The following is a 26,707-nucleotide window of genomic DNA, read 5'->3' on the forward strand; positions in this document are numbered from 1 at the left end:
GGGTTGTGCATGTGCAATGAATATCTTTAATAAAATACTAACTTGACCAAACTAGATGAAAATAGACGAAAGGCCACACACCCTTACTGTAGGGATCGAAGAAATACTTGACATTAAAAGGAAACGTGACTTTATAAGTCCCTGTCGTCCAATAATCGTATCCCATCGACGAAATAGGCTGGAAACAAAATGCCACTACAACCCCTAAGCATATGCCTAAGTCCAGTTTTATCAAACTCCTTAAAAATGTAATAGATTCTTTAACATTTCGTTGTACGATATCTTTTAAATCTTCGTCTTCAATTGTTTTTCTTTCATTAATTTTTTCATCATCATCTTCTGGATGTATATTTTTAAGTTTTTCAACAACTTTAAGCAAAACATCTTGGTGAACGTAGAAAAATATGGCTTTTACTGAAGATAGTAGGCAGATTGTCGCACAAGGTGCTATATAGGACAGTTCTAAGAAACTTTTCCCTTCTTGTATTCCTTCCACCAGCCAGAAAAGTTCACCCAGGGTATCTGAATGAAGCCAGAGAAAATTCACTTGAAATATTATTTTGAAAAGAAAATCCCATTTTCCTGGTTGCAGTTTGATTCCGGAGATGAGTAGGGCGATTTTGGTGAATATCAGGGATTGTTCAACCTCTTTTGATGACATTTTGAATTATTTTTAAATTAATGAACCTGAATTGAAAACGTACTGCTCAAACTGTGTTTGTGACGAGAGCAGTCACAATAATGAGTATTTTCTTGTTAAAAATATTTATTTATAAAAGTTTTTGTATTTAAACCTACAATTTAAAAAATATTGAATCTATATATTGTTAATTGGATGTTACTGTTATTCCGTTTGATATGTCGTGTCGCGTGTCCTATAGATTAAGTGACTCTTGAAATTAAAGAGTTGTTTTAATTAAAAACTACTAAATAAGTACTAATTCTAGCTTAGCGACTCCTAAAAGTTAATTATAGAGAAAACGACTAAATTAAAGGCAGCAATAAACGTTTGACAGCTACATTAACTATTTACAGTAAAAAATTTAAATATATTGCTTAATATACCTACTAGTCGGAAAGTCAAGACACTAATCAGACTAATCTTCCGTCGTCTTTGATAGCACAGAGTGTGGTAATGCTATTTAAATACATATTTTACTAGTAGGCATAATTTTATCAAAGCGCGATATGCCAAATGTAGAGAAAAAGAGTCGGATTGGAAAGAGAAGTCGTGGAATGAAAAGGATCCCATATCCCATATGCGAATCTCTCTTTCCGCGCAGACTCTACATGTTTTGCGTAGTTTATTGAGATTAGCATAGGAGATTAGATAATCATCAGAATCCCTTTTAATGCTTATCCTCACATTCATTCCTGGCTCCATTTTTAGGGTTCCGTACCTCAAAAGGAAAAAACGGAACCCTTATAGGATCACTTTGTTGTCCGTCTGTCCGTCCGTCCGTCCGTCTGCCAAGACCCTTTTTCTCAGGAACGCGTGGAGGTATGAAGCTGAAATTTATATCAATTACTCAGGTCTACTGTCCCTTGAAGCTGTGAAAAAATAAAACTTCTAAGCCAACGCAATCAAAAGATACAGCCGTTTATGCCGCAAATTTTCGACACTTGCAAGGGAATCAAAACCTACAGGGTGCTTCCCGTGAACTCAGAATCTTGAAATTTGGTACGAAGCAACGTCTTATAGCATAGATAAAGGAAAAGTTACGAAAACCATAAATTTTTAGTTACATCACATAATATATTTTTTTTTAATAATTTTAACCTTACTACCCATTTCCTCATAAACGCGTAGAGGTATTAAATTGAAATTCATACCAAATACTCAGGTCTATAATACCTTTAAGCTGTAACAAAATCAAACTTCTATGTCAACGCAATCAAAAGAAACAGCAATTTAAGCTGCATATTTTGAAACTCGCAAGTACTCGCAAGGGAATCAAAACCTAAAGGGTACTTCCAGTCGACCTAGAATCTTGAAATTTGGCATGAAGCAACGTTTTATAGCACACATAAAGGAAAAATTCCGAAAACCTTAAATTTTTAGTTACATTACAAAATATTCTTAAATTTATGCTCCTCCATCTTTCCCCATTGTAATGTTATGAATTTCATTTTGCAATAAAAATACCATAGTTATGACTCGATTGTCGTAATGAACGAACTTTGTAAACCTTGCAGGTTTGTACGGAACCCTCGGTGCGCGAGTCCGACTCGCACTTGGCCGGTTTTTTGTACCGAGAAAGTAAAAATACCAAGGCAATATAGGTTATAACCGACCTGTCAAAGAAATCCATAAAAATACCGTTCTAGTTTCGAAGCGGCCAGATTCAGAATTTCAAACGTGGAACGGGGCCCAATTTTTTCCATATTCCAGTGAAACCTTTTATCGTCGCCAACCATCGACAACGCTTTTGACATTTCCGCCTTTGAATTTCGAATCTCGATTCTTTTTAAACGCCGCCGGCCAGTATTTGACAGTTTACCAGGATTAAAAAAAATCGACAAAGGTTTTAGCTTGGGAAAGGGACACGTGGTGATTACTTTTGAAACGTCGTATTTACTAATCATGTTTTCGTTAAAATTTGAACCTTGTCCTTTAAAAATAAGTCCCAAATTGGAATATAACGTTCTGAGATTGCAAAAGATATCCTTTGGTCAACGTGGCGAGTACCGTTACGAACAAAAGCGTTTTATGGTTTTAGTACTTGGTGTTATTTTAGGTAACTGTGGTGTTAAGGAAGGGACACATTAATCCCTTGTCAATATTTTTGTTTAAATTCTACCATGAACCATGAGAATTCCAAATGAGATTAAAATTATGTAGTACATACGAGTATATGAAAATGTTTTTAGTTAGATATTAGAACGTATTGGAATTATGGATACTGTGGATCGGATATGTCAGTGTCAAACATGACTATAGTTTGAACACAGATCGTATCATAACATTCATAACGCAATATTATCGTACTCGTAGCTTAAAAGCTATGCCCGAATACGGCCTATGATAGATATGTAAGATACGCAAACGCTATCGAACATTTCAATATCAGACTCGTGGTAAAGTAACTATATCATAATTATAGCTGTTACACCACGACTGCCATGGGATCTTATTGTGTATTGATAACAATACATAGTTTTTACACCGGCGTGTTATCTACGGCTGTATCATGTTTGCGATCGTGTTGAACCATTGACACCATGTTACATTACGGGGTCACACGATCCTAGACTAGACGCCATAGTAGATTCAGGGCCCTAGATAGAGGGGGCATTGTGGAGCAATCCATGCGCCACCATAAAACCTTATTGCTCTACCTTAAGAATCGCCATCGACTTTAATAATGTAACACTACATTATTGCACACTGTGCTGCAATCACCATCATTACACTCTACTTGTAGTTGTAATTACAGCTGATGCCATACCTTAAATCGAATTCTAGTTGTGTCGCTTAACTTCAAAATCGGGTCAATGCATTCTACTCTAAGGTTGATTATTTTTCAGATATATATATTTTTATACATAGTCAACCTTAAAGCAGAATGGATTTATCCGAGTTTTGAACTTATGCGAGACAGTTAGTCAGTTACGGCATCTCGGACACTGGCGATCAAATATATGAATGAGGCGCGTTCCTAGCACACAGTCTAAGCTCGTGTAGGTGAACGCGTACCGTGCTTGTACGAGTGAGATATGACAGGTCGTTTGTTCGCGTTTTTGACAGGCGGTAACTGTGAGGTAACCGAGAAGGGGTGGGCAGCACTTTCAGCGGGGAGCGGGAGTGGCCATACTGTAGAATAGTACTCTTTATTATACTGTGGTTATGGTCCTGGGTGCGTAGCCGAATGGTACAAACGCTTATGAAATGCCGCGAAAGGTATAATCTTGCTCTGTCACACCAATACGCAAGAGCAATAGAGATAGATATCTACACGCGTTTCGTTTCGTGAGCGTTTGTGCCATTCGGCTACGTACCCATAGATTGTGTCACAGCTGTCACAAGAGATCAAAATTATGTTTTTACGGCGAGGAAGGTTAGATTACTGAACGAAGAATTAAATAGCAGGATAAGCATATATCGATGCGCTTATAAAATCCTAGATGAGGTTGATTTTTAAAAATTGAAATAATAAAAAGACCTCGTACATCCCCGGCCAATTTTTGTGCTTTTGAATTTAGAACTTTGGTTTCTTCCTTTGTTTTTAGGTAAAAGTGGTTAAGTGTGTCGTCCTGTTCACAGGCTCGGTATATTTTTTTGTGACGTAAGCATGAAACTGGAAGTGATCCCTTACAGGGCTAAATTCGCCTTTGTACTGAAACTTTTTATTTTAAATATTATGTGCTGTATTATTTTCTTGTACAATAAAGTGTTTACTTACTTACTTAAATATAAATGATCCAAGATTCCCGGCTGAAATCAAACCATCCCGTGCCTACATTCTTATCAATGTTTCTAATTAAATAATTTTCTTCATTTCGTTCCCAAGAGCACACAACTAACAATGCATTCCTTCTACCCTTTATTATTTATATAATACTGTTTATTTTCCCTCGTCTTTTATTCTTTGGTAAAATTGTCTATGGAAACTTGATTATGCATTCTGTAACGCTCTTAGTTCCTAAATATTAGGGTTTAAATTTGTTTAAAATAACGGAAAGAGCAATTGGTGTACGGATGTTCCTCGCACGTTTGCTAAACTAGCTGAGAACCACGATAACTATGCGGTTGTTTTAGACTCTATGATTTTGGAATAGAGTTGATAATTACTTGTATTATTACTTGTTTTATCGTTGTCGCCTGCGTTACCACCAGCTTAACTTAATCGGTTTAGTAAGACCTTGTTTAAAGGGAATACGGCTGTTTTTAGGTTGTTTTTGGAGGTATGGTTGTCTGCTGGTCTGCTGCCCCGTGCCGCTGCCGTGGTTTCGCCTAGAGATCTTATCTCGCTGTCGCAAAACAAATGAGTAGGTACATACAGAAGGTTTACCTACTTATTTCGCGAGTTGCCATTTACTTATATGGTGCTCCCAGTGGCGGATTTGCCGTAAGGCCCAGTAGGCCCGGGCCTAGGGCGGCCAGATTTTAAGGGCGGCAAATCGTGGCAAAAAATCACTGAGGATAACACGATTAACAACAAAGAACTCGAATGCAAAGTATCTTAATATTATATAGGCTCGCGTAAGTATCGTATCCATTTTTGCGTATCAAAGAATAAATATTTAATTCGTACATCGTATTACATATAATATGTCGGCGCAAGGCACCTGTAACCTTATAGTGTCTGAGGCCCATGGAGGCGGCCCACATTCCTGGTCCAATGTTTACGTTAACAGCATTAGCGGAATTGTCACAGTGATGTCTTTGTACTTTGAGACGGGGCGGATATTGTAAACACCGCCGAACGTAGCCGTGGGTCCGATGTGGTACGTAATGAAATTAATTAAAATATTTGTTGTAAGCATTCCTTAAGGTGCCGAGAGGGCATTAAGATTTGGGACATGGATGAATAGAGACACGCGACCGCGCGCTATCCCATAACCGTGCCGTGAGATTATTTGCGTGTGCTTTAAGTACCTAGTAGTGTACCACTTGACCCACGGATTCGTTTCCGGTTCTGATAACTTAGTGATGCTAAAGCTTTGAGTTGGTGTGATTTTTTTGTGTTTTGGAAGTTAAGTGATTGTGTTTGTTTTGATATTAGTAATATTCGTTACCAGTTGCATAAACATTTGTTGGACTTGTGTGCGTGATATGCCCACCGTTTCCGCCCGCCATGGAGCTGGTGCCTGCCCCTTGATGTCGAGCTACCGGCTCCGACATATAAAAGTTAAGTAGTTTTAGTTAAATATATAGGATGGTACCTACCTATTGTTATCCTTATCTATTACGCGTGTGTCTGCGATTTGCGATTGTTTTGCCAGCAGTGTGCGTAAAGCAATTGCAGTGAGCGGATTAAGTGTTTTAATTACTTATTTGCAGTGATTGGGGATTTGAATGGCATAAGGGGTGAATGACAGCAATCATTATGCTAGTATGAATCTGCCGCGGGATTCCAGGCTTGATGTGGTTAGATAAAGGACAGGTTTTTATTATAATATCAGTATCACCTTTATATTATAAGTTAATTGTCAGTATATTGCTATTACGGGTTAATGTTTTAAATGCGACATCCAATCATCAATTACTTACTGCTGAATAAAGCTGAGTTATTACTTCTGAATTCATTTTTTATATTTAATTAGTTTAGTATCTAAGGCCTCACTTACAATAAAATATGTAATTTATATAAAAATTACTTAATTATCAATATCATAACCAACACTTGCTTATTTAAGGGTGCTTTCAAGAAAAACGTAAAAATAATGTAAAATTGATAGTTTTAGTCGGTGAAATGTTACACTTTCCGTTATCTAATAGATATATTTAGTTCAAGTTTCAATTGGAGCATCTTATTATCTTGATTCTTATCAGACTGGATTTTTGAAAGTTAGCTCACTAAATTAATTATGATTTTTTCTCTGATGCACGTTTAGGAAAACCCGCGTATAGCGCTGAATTAGTCGATCTTATTTGTAAAATTTGGACAATTCGTAATACTGAAACTGGTAAATTTATAATACGTATACTAGAATCTTCTCAGACGACATTTTTATTATAAGGTTTTGAAAAAGAGTAAACGAGGCAAATTACCTAAAATTAACTGACAATTTCTTTGAACATCTACATCACATCGAAGTTATTTTCGTACTAAAATAATCTGCAACGTTTACTTAAATTGCTGTTACGCCTTAGTGATTATAAATTTCTATTATCTATTTTGGCTATTTTTTTGAAAACGAGCCTTCACCGTCACAATTATTACCACTTCTGGACATTTTTTCATATTTTGTCAGACTAATTAGAAAAAGTCCTATATATGTTATATATTTGTAAACTACTCGCAAAGCCCTATAATTTGATACCACACACGGTATGATTAAGCGCTCGGTTGCGATTTCACTATTTTTCACGTGAAAGCCCTCTTAATATTGTTTATTTTATAAATATAATACCTACAGTTTAATTCACAGTTTACTTGTAACCTCATTGTTCATGGGCGACGGTGGTTGCTTACTATCAGGCGATCTGACTGATCATTTGTCTACTATGGCATCAAAAAAAATTACCACGGGCCAGACGACGTATCCATATCACTGTTTCTACTTGACATCCCGCAGTGTGGCATCCAAATCCCCGATCACTGCCAATTTGGAAACGACATTCGCAAATCGCAACGCAACGTGTACGCATCTAGTTTATAATTATGGGTGTTGAGAAAGGGGCGGCACATGGCCTGGGGCCTAGAGCGGCTAGGACTGCAAATCCGCCACTGGGTGCTCCGGTGCTCCCAATGCTCCCATAATTCTGTTATCAATATGTTAGGTATATAACTTTGTGTGACAGGGACAGTGCGATGGCATTACGCTGTCCCTGTTACACAATGTTATATCTTATATCTTACACCTTTAAACGAGCAATTCTTGTATACATATTTATTTATTTATTTTTATATGACTATGTATTGTTACCGAAGATCTCGGAAACCGCTCTAACGATTTCGGTGAAATTTGTTATGTGGGGGTTTTCGGGGGTGAAAAATCGATCTAGCGTAGCCTTAGATCCCGGAAAATGCGAATTTTCGAGTTTTCATGTGTTTTTCTTTCGCGTTATTAAACGTAAAACATGGTTGTTAATTTCACCGACCGCGCGTTGGCTCCGCGTAGCTCAGTCGTACGAGGTCGGTCAGACAGAAAATAAGTTTTTTTTTTGTTTTTTTATCTAAATATAATAAAATAGAACCTAGCGAAGCTCGGTCGCCCAGTGGTGGTGTGATACTATACAGCACGACCACGGATGATTTTATTAATTCTGATGCGGTACAAATTCACGAAAAAAAATGTACTTTTTTGTACTGACGTTTAAAAAAAATGTACCCTTATGATTTTGGAGTTTCGACATAGGGCCCGGGGTCGTGCTAGGTAGGTAATCCCTGGCACGACCACACTATTTAATGAGATTTTAAATTTCTGTTGCAGTACAAATTCACGAAAAAAAATGTACTTTTTTGTACTTACCTTTTTAAAAAAAATACCCTCATAGTTTCGGAGTTTTGACATGGAGTGTGGTCGTGCTAGATAGGTGGTACTTCCTGGCACGACCACACTATATTTATGTTTAATTTGATGGTCAAATAAATACTAAACAAGTGTTTTGAAATTGTACTATGTAAATTACTTCAAAAACTTAGTGCGGTCGTGCCAGGGAGTACCTATCTAGCACGACCACAACCCATGTCGAAACTCCGAAACCATGAGGGTACTTTTTATAAAAAGGTAAGTACAAAAAAGTACATTTTTTTTCGTGAATTTGTACTGCAACAGAAATTTAAAATCTCATTAAATATAGTGTGGTCGTGCCAGGGAGTACCTACCTAGCACGACCCCGGGCCCTATGTCGAAACTCTAAAATCATAAGGGTAAATTTTTTTTAAACGTCAGTACAAAAAAGTACATTTTTTTTCGTGAATTTGTACCGCATCAGAATTAATAAAATCATCCGTGGTCGTGCTGTATAGTATCACACCAGTGGTGTGGTGTGGGAGCACCATTATATCAGTCGAATAAGTATGTCAATTTCTCAAATTGACATATTCATTCAAGTACATACTTATGAAAAAAAAAAAATGAAGTCGGCCTTCTGCCGGCCTATTACCTCTACAGTATCTTACTGTGGTCGTGTTGCAATAACCACGTCCCTTGTTACACGGTGAGCTTGAGATTACAATTTTATTCTCTCATATGTAACTACACTGACGAAGTGATCACAAATATCGGAACACCTCTGTCTCCACTTAGATGTTTATAAATAATAATAAAATAATATTGTCTTTCGGTGTATTATGCTTCCAATTTTATCACTTATCCACGTGGATAAGACATCTATCACTCTCACACGACACACTTGCCAAAGCGTGACGAATACTTTTATCCACATAGATTCGATAAGTGATAAAATTGGAAGCATGATATGCCGGCTGCCGGCGTATCATGCTTCCAATTTTATCACTTATCCACGTGGATATAGCATCCGTCACGCTTTATCAAGTATGTCAGTGTGAGAGTGACAGATGTCTTATCCACGTGGATAAGTGATAAAATTGGCAGCATGATACACCGGCTGCCGGCGTATTATGCTTCCAATTTTATCACTTATCCACGTGGATAAAGCATCTGTCACGCTTTGGCAAGTATGTCAGTGTGAGAGTGACAGATGTCTTATCTACGTGGATAAGTGATAAAATTGGAAGCATGATACGCCGGCTGGTCTCATTCGAAAGTGTCAAAATAGTTGCCGCATGCAAAATGTTTGACATAGACGTTGGCGCCCCTATAGTTTTCTACTCTTTTTTTGCCAGACTGTAAGACCATGATTACCTTTTCGATTTTAACTGCGACTGTAACTGCGTCAAAATATTGGGAACTAGACAAAAATCACAAAGGTAAAATCACGGTCTATTGAGTCCCCAGTCGAAATTGCACTGCTGTACCTTATACTTAAGTCTAATGAAACTAACCGTGGAGAATTTCCTATGGTATCTACTACCACTACTTGGCTGGCGCGATAACCCAAAACCCAAAATGAGTTTTGGCCTCTAGCACAAGAGCACGCCATTTTGCTAGTCTTGAGCGGTATCGCGCCAGCTTTCGCCGACGCCGAGCTCACGGAGGTAAACCTTCACTCTATTCGCCGAACGATATTTTGGGTGTCCAGCAGGACGGCGTTCAATCGGTCTCCCCAAGTAGGCCCTTTTGACTGCCCGATCTTCTCCCATTCTCTCAAGTCTCAAGGTGACCTAGCCAACAGATACCTATAGTCCTATGGTATCTACCACTTAATATTTGTATAATTTACCATACAAAGGAAGAGTAATAATTACTACAGCACAGTGTACAAATCCGTTTATAAACAATAAACAAAGCAACTATAACTTGATAGGAACTTCCTGGATGAGCAGTTTGGCCAGTTTGTTTTGGAATTATTTCGTCGTATCGCGTTGTAGCAATTTCTCACGTTCACTGTACCTACTAAATGTGACGTTATCTGGGTAAAGGGACCTTATTGTCGATGGCGCTTACGTCCCGCGGCGTCGTATTTGTACACGAACATCGCTCATAACGACGTAAGCGCCACCAACAATAAGGTCCCTTTACCCAGATAATGTCACAAATATGTATACAGTAGAACCCGCTTAAAACGATTCTGAGGGGACCCAGCCAAAAAAGCGTATTATACGGGAAATCGTATTAAACGAGAAAAAAATGTGATTTTTCATCGTAAACTTTTAAATATGGTTACTTTTTCTTGGAGCATTAATGCTTTTCTTCTTATTTTTGACATCACTGAACCAAAGATGGGACAAAGAATTCAGAAACTCAACACCGACACTCAACACCGCAGCAGTGATAATGAGCGAAGTGTATGTAGGTAGGTACGAACTATCGCACTAACCGCTGAGTTAGGACGACAAATTACAAATTAATCTTTACGGGTGGCGGTGTCGCCAGAATCGCGTAATTAGTACAGTACAATTAGTTCCGATTATTGTCACCCGCATAAATAAACTTGTAAAGTAATGTAAGGTGGGTGGTTTTAGATGGTGTATTAAGCGGGGACGCGAGTCGTATTAACCGTGAAAAAAATGTCTGAAAACGAGTCTCAAATTGTAGGGACCGGCGTAAAATGGCGTATAATGCGGGAAATCGTATTAAACGTGATTGTTTTAACCGGGTTCTACTGTATATATAGTCCGCTACAGGGAAATTTGACCCTTTGTATCGTGGCTAACAACGGGTGTGGTGACGGGTTAAGAATTTCACCACCCCCTTTCTTCCCGTGGGTGTCTTATACGTGCATTTTCACATTATCCGGTCCGATATCGGATGTAGGACCGCTATCCCGTATATTGCAGCCGCCATCTTTGATTTATGCTTTTGAAATCCGTCCGACATCCGATATCGGATCTACGGTACCACTTCTACGGTAGATGACGTAGAAGTCGACTGTAGGCGAGAGGCTGGCGACCTGTCACTGCAATGTCACAGTTTTCTTTCAACCCCTTTTTGCCAAGAGTGGAACTGAAACGAATATTACATGTGATCTGCTAACCCCTTTATGGGATACAGGCGTGATTGTATGTATTATGTATCATGTTCGTAGCTAAATAAGTACCTTTTTATCTCCCTATCGCCTCGGACACTGGCGGTCAAATATATGAAAGAGGCGCGTTCCTAGCACACAGTCTAAGCTCGTGTAGGTGAACGCGTACTATGCTTGTATGAGTGAAATATGACAGGTCGACTGTTCGCGTTTTTGACAGGCGGTAACTGTGAGGTATCCGAGAAAGGGTGGGCGGCACTTTCAGCGGGGAGCGGTAGTGGCCATACTGTACGATAGTATTCTTTATTAGGGTTCAGTACTGTATTATAAAATTATCATATCATCAATATAGGTACCATCATCTTTAACATCGCTTTAACAACTAATCCAAAGATTTGGCGTAGGCACTAGTTTTACGAAAGCGACTGCCATCTGACCATCCAACCAGAAGGGCAACTAGGCCTTATTGGAATTAGTCCGGTTTCCTTACGATGTTTTCCTTCACCGAAAAGCGACTGGCAAATATCAAATGACATTTCGCACATAAGTTCCGAAAAACTCATTGGTACGAGCCGGGGTTCGAACCCGCGACCTCCGGATCGAAAGTCGCACGCTCTTACAGCTAGGCCACCAGCGCTCTTTATCATCAATATACCAACTATATTATAATAAATAATAACTACTTGTCCATCAGTTTCGCACTGTCGCTCTTCGCCGTTTTTGACCGTTTATATAAAACACGGTACTTTTATAACGCTGGAGTGAAACTATTAATTAAAAATAATTTGTTTTACACATAATAAGCGTTTTTACTCAAAAGCTTTAATTACTACAGAACGGTTGTGGCTTCTTAAATTATTTGGAGTTTTAATTATATCGTCCCATTAATGCAAATACCGACTAAGTGACTTTTTGACGAAATCGAGTTTTTAGCACCTATAGAATAAGGTTTTCAAGGGCTACAATATGTTAAAACCCATGTATTGATACGACGCTGCATTCAAAAGATAGCTTCCGCATAAAGTTACTTAATGGTCAATTTGTTGCATTATAAACTGCCAGAATGTAATATGAATATTTAATATAAACTTTTATGCTTTATCCGCCAAGTAGAACCTTTTAATGGTGTATAGTGTTTTTTTGCATTTAAACATTTTGTTAAAGTAGCCATCTTATGTTCTACAAAAAAGTTTAATGTGTACATATTTGATTTTTGCAAATAAAACTATCAACAAAATTCTTTATTTTAAGCCAGGCTAAATACACCAAATGTCTTTAAGATGTTTTTCCAGAAGATGTTTGTTTACAAACATCAGCAATTTCATTCTACCAAAAAGTTGTATAGGGACTATAATTGGTTTTGCATGTGATGTGACGAAGGAAAGGATAACGGTCTATTACTGCAAATACCGACTATGTGTAAATAGGCGATTTTGAGATAATGCGGTTTGAAAGTTTGAAGGCACGTTTTATATGAAAACATGAAGAAATTTACGTTATGTGTATGGCATTTTAAACCCTATATTTTTTTGTTTACTACTTTGTCGTATATATATTCAGAATGTATTTAGTTGACGATCAAATACGATTTAATGAAACAGTCGAATACCTACTTAGTTGGTTTTTCCTGTAGAAATAAATGTTTGCATATTTCTCTTCTTTATACATAATTATAACCCATTGTTTGTCTTAAATAAAGCTTCGTTTTTCATACGATGTTCTACAACCTAAATGAGTTTTTTCTGAAATATACCGGGTAATAATTATAAGTTAGCCAGTAAGCTAATATAGTCAGTAGTTTTTAAGAATATTGTACGCTCGAAATGGGCACTGTTGATACTGTATTTCCTGTATATCATACCATCTTATGTACACAGTTAACAATGAATAAACTTTACTTTACTTTACTTACTAGCATACCTACGGTACGAGTAGACTTCAGATGTCACAACTGTGTACCACTTCACCAACTGCAGTATTAAGTGGTTGAAACCACTCATGGTACCCTTTAGGTATTAAATCTCTGTCACAAAGGCTGAATAAAGTCTTGAGGACACTTAGGTGGAGTCGAGGCACGTCGAATCGAGCCCTGCATACATTTACAATGAACGATGAATCCGATTCGACGCGTCGCTAATGGACGTAGTTTCATAAGAAATGCAGAAGGCGAATTAATGAGATTCGACTCGGCGAGCTTAGTGGTCACTAGGCTTAAGTTCATATCGAGATCTGGACGTAGCACAAGGCAAGAAAATCAACGCCACAAATTAAACTCCAGTTCAGTAGAACCACCTCAAACCTCTTAATGTATCATATCATATTTCTATCTCGGTCTAAAGCTCGATAAACAACTAGCTATCTCTGCGTTCAAGAAAATGGACTTACGCAGACTTTTTGACAAAGGTATCGTAACTAAATAGTACCATGAGTGCTTCCAATCACTTAATACCTAGTTAGTCTAGCATTGTCAGCCGTGTTACGGACGTGTTTGTATCGAATTCCACCAGCGATGAAGATGTTGTTTAATAACTTTTTATCACTCTTGCGCAGTAAGTGTGCAATCGCACGAAGGCGTATCAGGAGTAAAAGAAAAAACTTTTTCCCAAAAGAGTGTTTAAATTTGTATTTTGGACTACCATAAATACTTTTTTATCTTTTTATTGCAAGTGTGATGAAAAACACTGCGTGTAACTGGGGGCGTAAGAATATTGCAAACATGATTGCTTTAAATCGCCCCAGAAACCTATGTAATTACCGTTACACATTACTTTTTCTTACTTATTACCTCATCTACGCCTACATTTTAGTGACTTTGGCGTAAATACTACAAAACTTTAAATAAACTATTACTTCAGGTTATTGAGCGTACAAAAACTATTTACCTATATTAAATGTAACAGTGTAGATAGTGAAATTTCGAACATAAATTATGGCGGACTTCGGATTGCTGAGACAGTGAACTAGTATGTAGTAAGTACCTATGCATATTATGCTATTACCCAAAAACGCATTAACCGATTTGTAAAATTCTTTTTGTGATTTCAAGGGAATGCTATTGCGTTACTTCTTGTTAAATTTTACTGAAATCGGTTAAAGTATTTTGTGAAAAATCTCCTAAAACCGGTTGAAGAGGATTTTTTTCAAAATTTTTTTTTTGAGAATAACTCTTCAAAACCATAAATAAAGTATTATTAATGGTTAGTAATGTTAAAAAACTTTTTATTACAAATGTACCAGTTAAATTAACAATGATAAGTGAAGTTTTGTAACATAAAATTAGAGCAGCTTTATTTCCTGCAACTAAAACCGCCTATGTCATTGAGAATATTTAATATATTTTGAAATAAGTTCAAAACTTTTGTATATTTTTTCTTTTTTTGCAAATCATAAGTAAAGTGTATTAAAAGCAAAGCTTAACCAAAGGGAAACACTGTTTTATATGTATTAATAAGAGAAATATACAAATTTTTATTTCTACAGGAAAAACCAACTAAGTTTGCTACTATTTTTTTTAAATCGTAGTTTTATCGGCAATCAAATCAAGCCTGGATATTGTTTACGATTAAGTATTAAACAACACAATACGGGCTGTAGAATGCTGTATACAAATAGTAATTTTTTTCATGTTTTCATATGAAATCGTACCTTCAAACATTAAAATCGCATTATCTCAAAATCACTTTTTTGCACATAGTCGGTATTTGCAGTAAGGGGACGATATGTACTTATATTTAGTCGGTTCATGGTTCATAGCGTTTTAAAATTTAAAATAATTACATAATTATAAGAAACCAAGATTAAAATTAAAAGCTAACTAAGAATATCTAAAATAGGCCCTTGAGGCATTGTACCAAGGATGCTGACGACATTTCCTCGCTGATTGATTGGAAAGAGCAGCTAATAAATAAAACTGTCTGTGACATTGATGGATAATTTCATGAATTTCCTAATTAGACAGTTTTGTCTTAGCTAACTTTACACCGTCTTATACAGATCAAAGCATTAGAACCCATACGTTATATTCTCATAGAAATCGGACTAAATGAAAGGAAAAGAAATGAAAAGTAACATTTTTCATCGAAAATACCACGCAAGGATAACTTGGACTCACAAATCCGAACAGTTTTGTAACTTTTGTACGGAATAAACCCGTATCGGAACATTTTTCCAGCTTTGTTTACTCTGTGGAAGCATTTCCATCGGCGGCGGTATAACTGCAACAATAAGTCCCGTTCAGCAACAAGTGAGGGGTGCGAGGGACGCTCGACTGCGTAATCTCAGGTTTGTACTGTTTGTAGCTAGCTGGATAGAATGTTAATTGTTATGGTGTTTCCGATGTCTTCGAATTCGAGCGTTGCACTATTTTTTATTTATTTTATAAACATTACGCAAGCTAACCGTTTATAGTTACCGTTTTATCCACTTGCCACATTGCACTGTAGGAAAACCTTACATTATAAATAACTTAACTTGCCTCTATATGAAAAAGCTTTCACATACTTAGTTCAAAAATTCGTGTCTATACCCACTACTCCCACTAGAATGCCTGTAATTTCCGTGTGTGATATTTTTTGAATATCATAATGAGAATGTATAATTAATTATACCTCATGGAACTTGGGATGGGAGTCTTGGGCCTCATGGCGCATTGTGCGATTGTATTTTCGTATTTCGATACAGAATTTATTGACACCTCCAAACCAAACCAAATCTTAAATCCTAAATAATCCTGGACTAAAATATATTGTAACGTTTTATCTTTATCTGCGTCTCTAGTTCAAGTACCGACTTTTATTTTCGTCAATGGTTCCAGGTCAATGGTTCTACTGGAAACAATCAATACGAAATCGAAGCTGTATTTTTTCGTGTCAAGTTTACTTCAGACATGCCTGACTGGTTTAACTTCAAGGTATGTGACTGTCAATAGATATATATATATATATATACATATATATACCTTTGTACGTAAATGTAGCGTCCTTTTTTCTTCCTGATCAACGTCAACAAAAATATTTTGACATTATTGTCACAAATTGAAGTATTCACTCACTACTCACATCAACTAAGGCCTGTCGGAACGACTACGACTTAGAGCTTTTTTTATATGGGTATGAATGTAATGTGACATATGTGTCATAATGTGAGTTATCTGTGGAACCACTTCCGCTCATGGCGTAAGACAGAATACATCTTTGTGAACTATAATAAGCCTTTTAATTCTTAAATAATGTTCCTGAGACACAACATGGTGTCAGGTGAAAAGAGAGATTAAGAAAGAATAGGGCTTGCAATATCGGACGATTTTCAATTCCGGAACTGGTTTTCGAGATTGGACTTCAATTCCGGAATTCCGGAACTAGTTCCGGAATTGGACAATTTTTTTTCGTTTTGTTTTCTGGTGGATTTCTGATGAAATAATACAATTTTAAATTATAATTTATTATTAATCGACGTTTAAGACAATAACTCCGTACCTAAAAGGCATATAACACTGCAATTTTCATTTTAGTAATTTTACAGGAAAGCCCATTTTGTGTCAAAATCGGTCTTGCTAAGTATTTCGAACAACAACAACAAACGATACAAACGAGGTTTTAGTGCCAGTTTTGTGATAGTAGTTAACATTAAAGTAAATATATTTAGCATTATTATTTAATAGTATTTGACACATCAATCAGTAATAAAAACTACATATTTTAGACAAAAACTAAATAAAACTACCCCAAATACAGTGTTTTCCTTCTGAACTTATTTCATATTTGAGGATTTACAGCAATATGGACGAGGACAACATTATTGTTTTATCAATTTAATCTAATAAAAACAAAGGTTTTAAAACTTTTAAATGCATAAATGATCGATTAAATGGTCGATTGTCCACCGAAATAATGTAAAAGTAATAATTTACAACAATAGCACAACGTCTTATTCACATAAATGTAATAAAATAAATATTGAATTACCTGTATCAGACTCGAGGCCCAAAAAGTCAGATTTCCTGATTTATACCTAGGTACATGTACATATAGACCTTGAATTCTTGTAAAAAATAAAGCATAGTTTTCATATCCACCATTTTCCATACATTGCAGTAAAGTCCACCAGTTTAGTAAAATATGCACACGTCTTTGTGAAAAGTGTATAAGTAACTACGACGTTATGCTTGTGAATGAATGTAATACCAAATACTACGTTTCGCATCTGAATTTAAGTTCGCAAAATCAGAAAGTGACAATGGTTAATATTAGCGCCATTAGCGGGTTAAAATTTAAAATTACACTATCTCGCTCTAACTAGCCCCTTTAGCCATAAAATAGGGTACTACCTGAGTCCGAGCAGTGTCTAACTTATGAATTTACATATTTCTTATACATTCTGTGGTAATTTTGTAAAATAACCAGGCTGATATTACACGTTTTTATCTAAAAATATATATTTTTTCAATTCCGGAATTTTCGAGATTATGTGTTTCAATTCCGGAACTGTAATATCGGAAAAATTGTCCGAAATTCCGGAATTTCGAGATTCCGGAATTCCGGAATGCAAGCCCTAAGAAAGAAGAAATCTTAGTGGTAAAATAAGAAACCTTGGTGGTAAAGTAAAAATAAACCTTTGTGGAAAAAATCTAAATATGTCGAGTGAAACGACGAACCTGGGATTGCAGCCTCCAAAAGGATATAAAATAGAAGATGCGGAGGCTTGGAAAAAATACAAGCAGTTGTTCAACTTATTTATACAAGCTACGGATTTAGAAAAGGGGACGGATGAAAAAAAGGTAGCCATTTTCTTAACCTGTGCCGGAGAGGACATCTTAAATATATACAATGGTATGAACATCACTTCGACATTAAAATGGGAGGAGTTGTTAAAAAATTTGATGACCATTTCAACAACAAAACGAACACCGTCGTGAACAGCTACAGATTCTATAATTTACGACAGGAACTAGATGAACCGGTGGAACGATTTGTGTTAAGATTGAAGAATGTTGCTAGAACATGTGATTTTAAGGAAGAAGATAGAATGGTAAGAGATATGCTGGTGATAGGTGTAAGAGAAACAAGTGTTAAAGAAAGATTGTTGAGGGAAAAAGATCTAAGTCTAGACACTGCAACTGAGTTATGCAAAGCGGCTGAATACAGCAAGAAAAATGTAAAAGAGATGGAAGAGAAAGTGCAGGCAATAAATGCAGTTAAAGAACGTACCCATTATAAAAAAGATGTCAAGAAACCGATTCATTACAGTTGCAATTATTGCGGTAAGAAGCATGAGCCAAGAAAGTGTCCTGCTTATGGGAGAAGATGTTCGGTGTGCAACAAATATAACCATTATGCAGAAATGTGTCGGTTTAAAAATAAGAAAGTAGATGGAATCAGACAATCAACACAGGACAGCGACTGCAGTTCAGAGGAGTTTGTAGTAGACTCGGTAAGTGGGTCAAACAGATTGCAGTGGTACGAGACAATAAGTGTTGAGGGAGTAGATATTAAGTTCAAGCTGGACTCTGGTGCCGACTGTAGTACATTGTCATTAGAACTGTTTAAGAGCTTAAAATTAGACAAATGTAAAATAGGGGACCCGACAGTTTTAATTGTGTATAATGAGGAAAAAATAAATACAGTAGGGAGTGTCGATTTAACCTGTACTATTAGGGAAAAACCTGGCTGTATTAGATTTACTGTGGTTGATTTGCCTGTACAACCAGTTCTAGGTTTACCTGACTGTGTGAAGTTCAATTTAATCAAAAGAGTAGATGGTATAATCACAGAAGAAAAGAATAAATTTGTAAAATTAAATAATGATGTGTTTACAGGTCTAGGCAACATAGGGACATATTCAATAAAGTTGAAAGAGAATTCGGAGCCAGTAGTTAAGCCTATTAGGAGAGTCCCACAGACTATAAAGGAAAGACTAAAAGAAACTTTAAATAATTATGAAAGTAGAGGAATAATAGAAAAAATAGAAGGACCAACGGCATGGTGCAATAATCTTGTAATTGTAGAAAAACCAGACAAGTCGCTTAGGTTGTGTTTAGATCCTAAAGAGTTAAATAAAGCCATTCTTCGAGAAAACTACCAAATTCCATCACCTGAAGAAATATATAATTCACTTGCAGGTAAAAGCGTCTTCACAGTACTAGATATGAAGGATGGATTTTTCCAAGTAACTTTGGAGGATGAACAAAAGCTCTGCACCTTTGGTACTCCTTTCGGAAGGTATTTTTTCAAGAGAATGCCGTTTGGAATTTCTTCGGCCCCAGAGGTAATGCAAAGAATAAATACTGCCATATTTAGTGATATACAAGGGGTAAATGTTTACTATGATGACATTATTATTGCCGGGGATAGTTTAGAGGATCATGATAAAATCTTAAGTAAAGTAATAGACAGGGCAAGAAAGTTCAATGTAAAATTTAATCCTAACAAAGTTCAGTATAGAAGTGATTTTGTAAAATATGTAGGGTTAATAGTGTCAAAATCAGGAATTAAACCTGATCCTGAGCATGTAAAGGCTATTGTGGACTTGAAAGAACCAAATAACATTAAAGAGCTACAAAAATTTTTAGGTATGTGCAATTATTTAAGTAAGTTTATACCACAATACTCAAAAACAACTGAAAAACTTAGAGATCTTTTAAAGAAAGATGTATTGTGGGATTGGGGTACAGCACAAAGTCAAGCGTTTGAAGAAATAAAAACAAAAATAAGCAAAGCCCCAACATTAGATATTTTAAAGAAAGATGGGTTAGTAACTTTACAGACGGATAGTTCAAAAAGTGGCATGGGAGCTTGTTTACTTCAAAATGGTAAACCGATATCTTTTTATTCTAGATGCTATACAGATTGTCAACAAAGATGGGCTCCTATTGAAAAAGAACTATTTGCAGTTTGTCTTGCTATGGAAAAATATCACCAATTTGTATATGGACGCAAAGTAGTAGTTGAAACCGACCATAAGCCTTTAGTGGCTATAATGAATAAAGACATTAATAAAATTTCAGCCAGACTGCAAAGAATGGTTCTTAAGCTTTTAAAATACGAATTTGATATTAAGTATATACCAGGTCCTCAAATGTATGTTGCTGACTATCTGTCTAGACATTATGATTCAACAAATGGGCAAGTAGAGCCAACACTTAAAGAATTGGTACATAGTGTAGAAGAAGAAAAAGTGTATGGGTTAGACAAAGACTTGCAAATATCAGACAGTAAATTAAAAGAATTGCAGGATGAAACTAATAAAGATGGTAATTTGCAACAAATAAAAATTTGGTATAGTTCAGAATGGCCTAAAAATGATAGAAATATTTATGGTATGGAATTGAAAAAATTGTACAAATTAAGACATGAGTTGATAGTGACAGAAAATGTGGTTTACTTTGGAAACAGGCTTCTTGTTCCCAAAGCATTAAGAAAAGAAATGTTAACTATATTACATTCAGGGCATGCAGGTGTAGTGAAATGTAAAAAGAGAGCTAGGAAAGTACTTTATTGGCCAGGAATGTCAAGAGATATAGAGGATTATGTGTTAGCATGTAAAGTATGTGAAAAGTATAGAATGTCAAACTGTAAACAACCCATTGTATCACATGAGATTCCTGAACTTCCTTTTAGTAAAATAGCTATGGATATTGGACACTATGCAGGTGAAGATTTTCTAGTAGTTGTAGATTACTTTTCAAAATGGATTGAGGTTGCAAAATTAAAAACCAAATCGACCACTAATGTCATAGCTAAGTTACTAAAAATATTTGGCACTTTTGGGATTCCTAGGCAAATAGTAAGTGATAATATGCCATTTGGTAGTTTTGAATTTGTGCAATTTGCAAATCAACATGGCATAGAATTAGTTAAGTCCAGTCCACATTATTCGCAATCGAATGGATTGGCAGAGAAATCGGTGGGCATTGTTAAAAGTTTGATGAAAAAATGTAAAGAAAGTGATACTAATTTTAACTTAGCAATGTTACATTATAGAACAACTCCTGTAGCAAATTTGGAGTATAGTCCTTCAGAGTTGTTAATGAGCAGATTATTAAGAACAAATTTACCCTGTTCAAAAGAAGTGTTAAAACCTAAGTTATGTGTAAATGTGAATGAACAACTGTTAATTAATAATGAAAAATCTAGGATAAATTATAATAAAACAGCGAAAGATAAGAAATCATTTCAAAGAGGAGAAGATGTAATTGTTCAAGATGTTAATAGAAGTAATTGTTGGTATCCGGTTAAAGTAGTAGAAAAAGCAAATGGACCTAGATCATTCATTGTTAAAAATGACAAGGATAATTTAGTTAGGAGAAATGAAAAACATATTAGACATAGTAGAAATATGTTTATGGTTTCTTATCATGATGTACTGGACTCATCAGATTTAAGCCAGACAGTACAAGAGAAGGGTAGGCAGGTAAGACAGGATGTCATGGTGCTCCCTACACCGGTACCTCCTGTAGAGATGCCTCTTGCTCATGAACCTCTTCCACTTATGCCAAATGTATCGGGATCTAACCCAGAGCAAGATCCACCAGTAATTACAAGGACGGGGAGGTTGGTGAGGAAACCTGCCTATCTGGGTGAATTTGATTTAAGTTAGTTTTTAGTGAATTCAGATTTTTGTATTATTAGTATAAGTACTCCTTTAGCATAAGGGGGGGATGTGACATATGTGTCATAATGTGAGTTATCTGTGGAACCACTTCCGCTCATGGCGTAAGACAGAATACATCTTTGTGAACTATAATAAGCCTTTTAATTCTTAAATAATGTTCCTGAGACACAACATGTAATGTAAATACGTAAAGTGTGTTGGCTTTCCAATTTATACCTATATGTATAAAGAATAACAAATAAAAGTGAAGTAAAATATGTCCATGTAGGCATGTATATATGACAAAGCGGTCGTCCATTTTTCTTTTAAGAGGATTTTATTAAATGAAAGCTTAACTGTCCCAACTTTTATAGTCAATTAAAATAAACGGAAACAAACCAACTACCAAGGAGCATGCATGACTATGTATAATGTTGTATATGCAAAGATAAAGATGTGAGCTACATTCGTATTGAGTATTGAAAGCGGTCTTCCATTATACATAATGTTTGCGCTGGAATTACTGGGCTAAATAAAAAACAAATTGTTGTCCACCTAGTATGACGGCACAATGCCATTACATTACATTGTATCAATTTAATTATTGAATTTCGATATAAAGTAGTAATGTAGTAATAAAAGCTATGTTGATAGGTCGGGCAAAAACCACAATTTGTGCTGAAAAGTTCATTTTTTGCTTTTCATTAGTTACATTAAATTTATCACTTCGATGACAGTGAGTAACACTCATAATTAGCAACTTAAAAATATAATGGCGCGCTATCCCTTTCACACAGTGTTATATAACATTTATAACAGCCCAGTGTGAAAGCACCATAATTTAAGAGAAACCATTTCCTTTAAAAAAATTAAATAACCCACATGTTATCATACTAAGAATGTTTATGTATAACATTATTAGGTAAATTAGAGGTAGGTAAATCATAATTTAGTTTACACTCATTAATAACGAAAATATAGTTAACTATCATATCAATCATTTTTCCATACACAAAATTTACACATATACATTCTAATGTCACATTCATCCGTCATCAAAAACCTCATCTCACCAAATTGAACATCCCCAACAAGATACATGACAATCGTGCAAAACTCGCACTTTGTGCACGTTTTGGCGCCAACGTAAACGGAAAGCCAGTGCTACCAACTACCAACGCCGCAAATCCGAGAGAATGAAAAATGGATCCGTTTATTGAGTATCTGTGGTAATAAAGGCGATCGCGTCTGTGATCTATGGTTCGTTTTTGTTTTTTTAATTAGTTGATCGAGTTAGAAATATTAAATGATACAATCGATCTAAACTTACTTTGCACTTGTTACCTACGAAAGTGATGAATTGATCATTTCATTACTTTGCATAAATATAAATGAACATTAAATAGGTACGTGAATTTAATTCACATACCTATTGATGTTCATGATTCTACAATTTAATGTTCATGATGAAATGACCACACTTTGTCAATCCTAATGACAATTTGTTCACATAAACTACCAACATACAAACAGATAATAATATGAAAAACAATTAGCTGGTAATCTTTGATAAACACTTTTTATAAATATTTTGTTGGAATTGGAAAATTATTTCAGGACAGTCATCATAATTTTATACATACATAGTTTTCATGAGTGATTCACCCGTTACCTACTTTTATGACTGTATATTATATCAATGATTTAGGTAGGTATATATTAGTTCCTGCATATAACATAAAGCAGTCATCTAAACAATAATAATATAATCGTTATTGTTATTGCTTGAATTCCAACAAAAACTTAACAGTTGTTAATTTTGTTGCTCCTAAACCTGCAATCAGTACCTATCGGAAACAATCAATCCATAGACAATTTCACGCAACGTTTAAAAAACTTAAAAACAGTTTATACATATGATTAATCCAACCTGCACAAAACCTGGCTCGGGGGTACGTTTAAAATTGAACGTAACCTAACATTAAGTAAAATTGCGCTCAGGTAGAAACCAAGAAATTCACATAGAAAAGGACAAACTTAACTTTGCCTGTGAGGAAATCTGTAACTAACGCGTTCTCTTACTAAATTAAAGGATCGTTTAGGAGTTAGCGCTGTTTCTAGCTGCACTGTTTATGTTTGTGCGTCGTATAGACGGCGGGTGAAAAAAGGGCCGCTTTTCTAAGAATTTTGCCTCTGTTAGCCATTATGAAAGCCCTTTTTTTATCTGTGGAGAGTTTTTCATTTGTTTTTAGGTTTTATCCTATTGTGGACCGTGTGTCGATGTTCCTAAGGATTTGTTTAGCCTAACTGCACTTGTTTCTATATTGTCAAGTGTACAGGAAGGCAGCTTGAAACCTTGAATGAAGAATTAGAATGAAGAAAATTTTACACGATTTTTCTAATAAAAATCGTGTAAAATTTTGGGTTCAGAAAATATTAGCTTTTCGCAGGGTAAGACGCTACGATACACTGCGCTATTATTTTCTTACCTTTGTAAGCTTTGTACCTTTAAAAAGTATCTCTACGTACCTATCTTAACTTAAGCAGATATTATTAATTAAAAATTTTAAGGTTTATGTGAAAGTTCTTCACTTTTACCATAGATAAAGGAGCTGATAAATAGTTTTTTTTTTGATTCCTTATTCGAAAAGGGGGTTTTTCTTTCCTGCTAGGAGGGAGAGCTAAATGTGCTATTTTTCTGCTTAAGGACTTTTTATTACCAGTAGGTATAAAATATCATCGCAACGAAAAGATTATTCACACATAATATAATCCATAATATATTTTTTTCTCGATTAAAATGTACAACTGCACACTATTTGCACATCATCGATTAATTTATGTGCATACTAACATTAGGTAACATAATAATTTCCTCATAGGTGATGTGAAAATAAGTATGAGTTGCATGGTAACAAAATAATTGCCAACTTGGGCGTAAATACTAGAATCCTAACTACGTTTTAGAATCCCTCGCTATCAGAATTCAATAGAATCCTTTGCTTCAAGATTCCTAGCCGTAAATATGTCATTCGGGTTTCCAGTTTTAAATTTTATTAATTACCATCAATTTTGTTTTTAAACCAAATGATAATGGCATTTTATAGCCGACTAGGCATTTTAAAGGTAGGTACCAAAAGGTACATTTAATCATGGTGTTCTCGTCTAACCAGCGCCACCTATAATAATCTACGATATCACTGAAAATAGTGCATTGCAGGCTTCCTAACCACAAACTATTAAAAACTTGCACGAAAATTATGCAGCTTTACCTTACCTTAGTTAGGGCATAATGATTAAATTGCCACGGTCTAGTATATAATTTCACATGCAAAAGTAGTCATAGTAGGTTCTAGGATAACTAGTGCATGCATATTAGATTTTTATAACGAACAAAGTAACTAGGCACATGTCCTCATTTAAATATGAAATAACAGTTTGTGGAGTTAATTTCAGTCTGAAATTTCGCTTTAAGGATAGCTACTTACTTGCTTATTATATATAAGTAGGTTACTTACTACTCTTAACTAATGTAGGGTTTTGCAAAGGAAAAGAGTCTGGTTATAAAACGTTACTTTTTATTTTTAAATTACTTCAACTATGTATGTACATAATTACCTAGTTACCTACCTAGTTGTTTGATTTTTGTCTAAAATACTACCCTACAGCTACATTTTATATATCCTCTTGCCGCCTAATGTGCAATACAAGATGTAAAATTTGGTTCAATGGAATATTAACTTTCATGTGAATAATAAAGCAGCATTTCCTTTGTCTCTAAAATTTTTCGAACAAATGAAACTCAATTCAATTTAAAATGCAACTAAGTATATAGGAACTAAAACTCTAGCGTTTACGTATAGCGTTTTTTTTCGCATACAGTATCGCTATCTCTCAATATATTAAATAGGCTTCAAATAACGGTACAGAAGCTTAATATAGTTCTGTGGATAAAATAATAAAATAGAATTAAGTAATTTTGATGAAAATGTCAAAGTTAGTATTATTCATCATTAAAAAGATCCAAAAAAAGCAAAACATTGCTTTAAAGGTCTTCGTAGCAACCACTTTTGTATAAGTAAGTACATACTTTTATATTTTAATACTTATTGTATTATGTAAAACCTTAGCCTTACCTTAGCGCTTTGCTTATGACATGACTTTTATGTATTTTATGAACCTCCAGGTCTTTTTAGGGTTCCGTAGTCAACTAGGAACCCTTATAGTTTCGCCATGTCTGTCTGTCCGTCCGTCCGTCCGTCCGTCCGTCCGTCCGTCCGTCCGTCCGTCCGTCCGTCCGTCCGTCCGTCCGTCCGTCCGTCCGTCCGTCCGTCCGTCCGTCCGTCCGTCCGCGGATAATCTCAGTAACCGTTAGCACTAGAAAGCTGAAATTTGGTACCAATATGTATTTCAATCACGCCAACAAAGTGCAAAAATAAAAAATGGAAAAAAATGTTTTATTAGGGTACCCCCCCTACATGTAAAGTGGGGGCTGATATTTTTTTTCATTCCAACCCCAACGTGTGATATATTGTTGGATAGGTATTTAAAAATGAATAAGGGTTTACTAAGATGGTTTTTTGATAATATTAGTATTTTCGGAAATAATCGCTTCTAAAGGAAAAAAAGTGCGTCCCCCCCCCCTCTAACTTTTGAACCCTATGTTTAAAAAATATGAAAAAAATCACAAAAGTAGAACTTTATAAAGACTTTCTAGGAAAATTGTTTTGAACTTGATAGGTTCAGTAGTTTTTGAGAAAAATACGGAAAACTACGGAACCCTACACTGAGCGTGGCCCGACACGCTCTTGGCCGGTTTTTTTTAGAGTAAGTTTGCATGCGTATATTTATATGCACCCTTGTCATATGTATGAATGACTGTATGTGTTCTAAATAAAT

The 26,707-nt window shown here is 35.6% G+C and overlaps 1 protein-coding gene across 1 annotated transcript; it reads left to right on the top strand.

Annotated features, from left to right (window-relative positions):
* Positions 1-18,073: 18,073 nt before the first annotated feature.
* LOC125239221 (uncharacterized protein K02A2.6-like) lies at positions 18,074-23,833 on the top strand. The gene is made up of 4 exons (XM_048146750.1): positions 18,074-18,479; positions 18,611-18,649; positions 19,338-21,628; positions 23,810-23,833. Exons 1-4 carry the CDS (start codon positions 18,074-18,076, stop codon positions 23,831-23,833), a joined length of 2,760 nt encoding a protein of 919 aa, XP_048002707.1.
* The last annotated feature ends 2,874 nt before the right edge of the window (positions 23,834-26,707 follow it).

Source organism: Leguminivora glycinivorella, chromosome 2 (assembly GCF_023078275.1).
Source record: "Leguminivora glycinivorella isolate SPB_JAAS2020 chromosome 2, LegGlyc_1.1, whole genome shotgun sequence".
Lineage (NCBI taxonomy): Eukaryota > Metazoa > Arthropoda > Insecta > Lepidoptera > Tortricidae > Leguminivora > Leguminivora glycinivorella.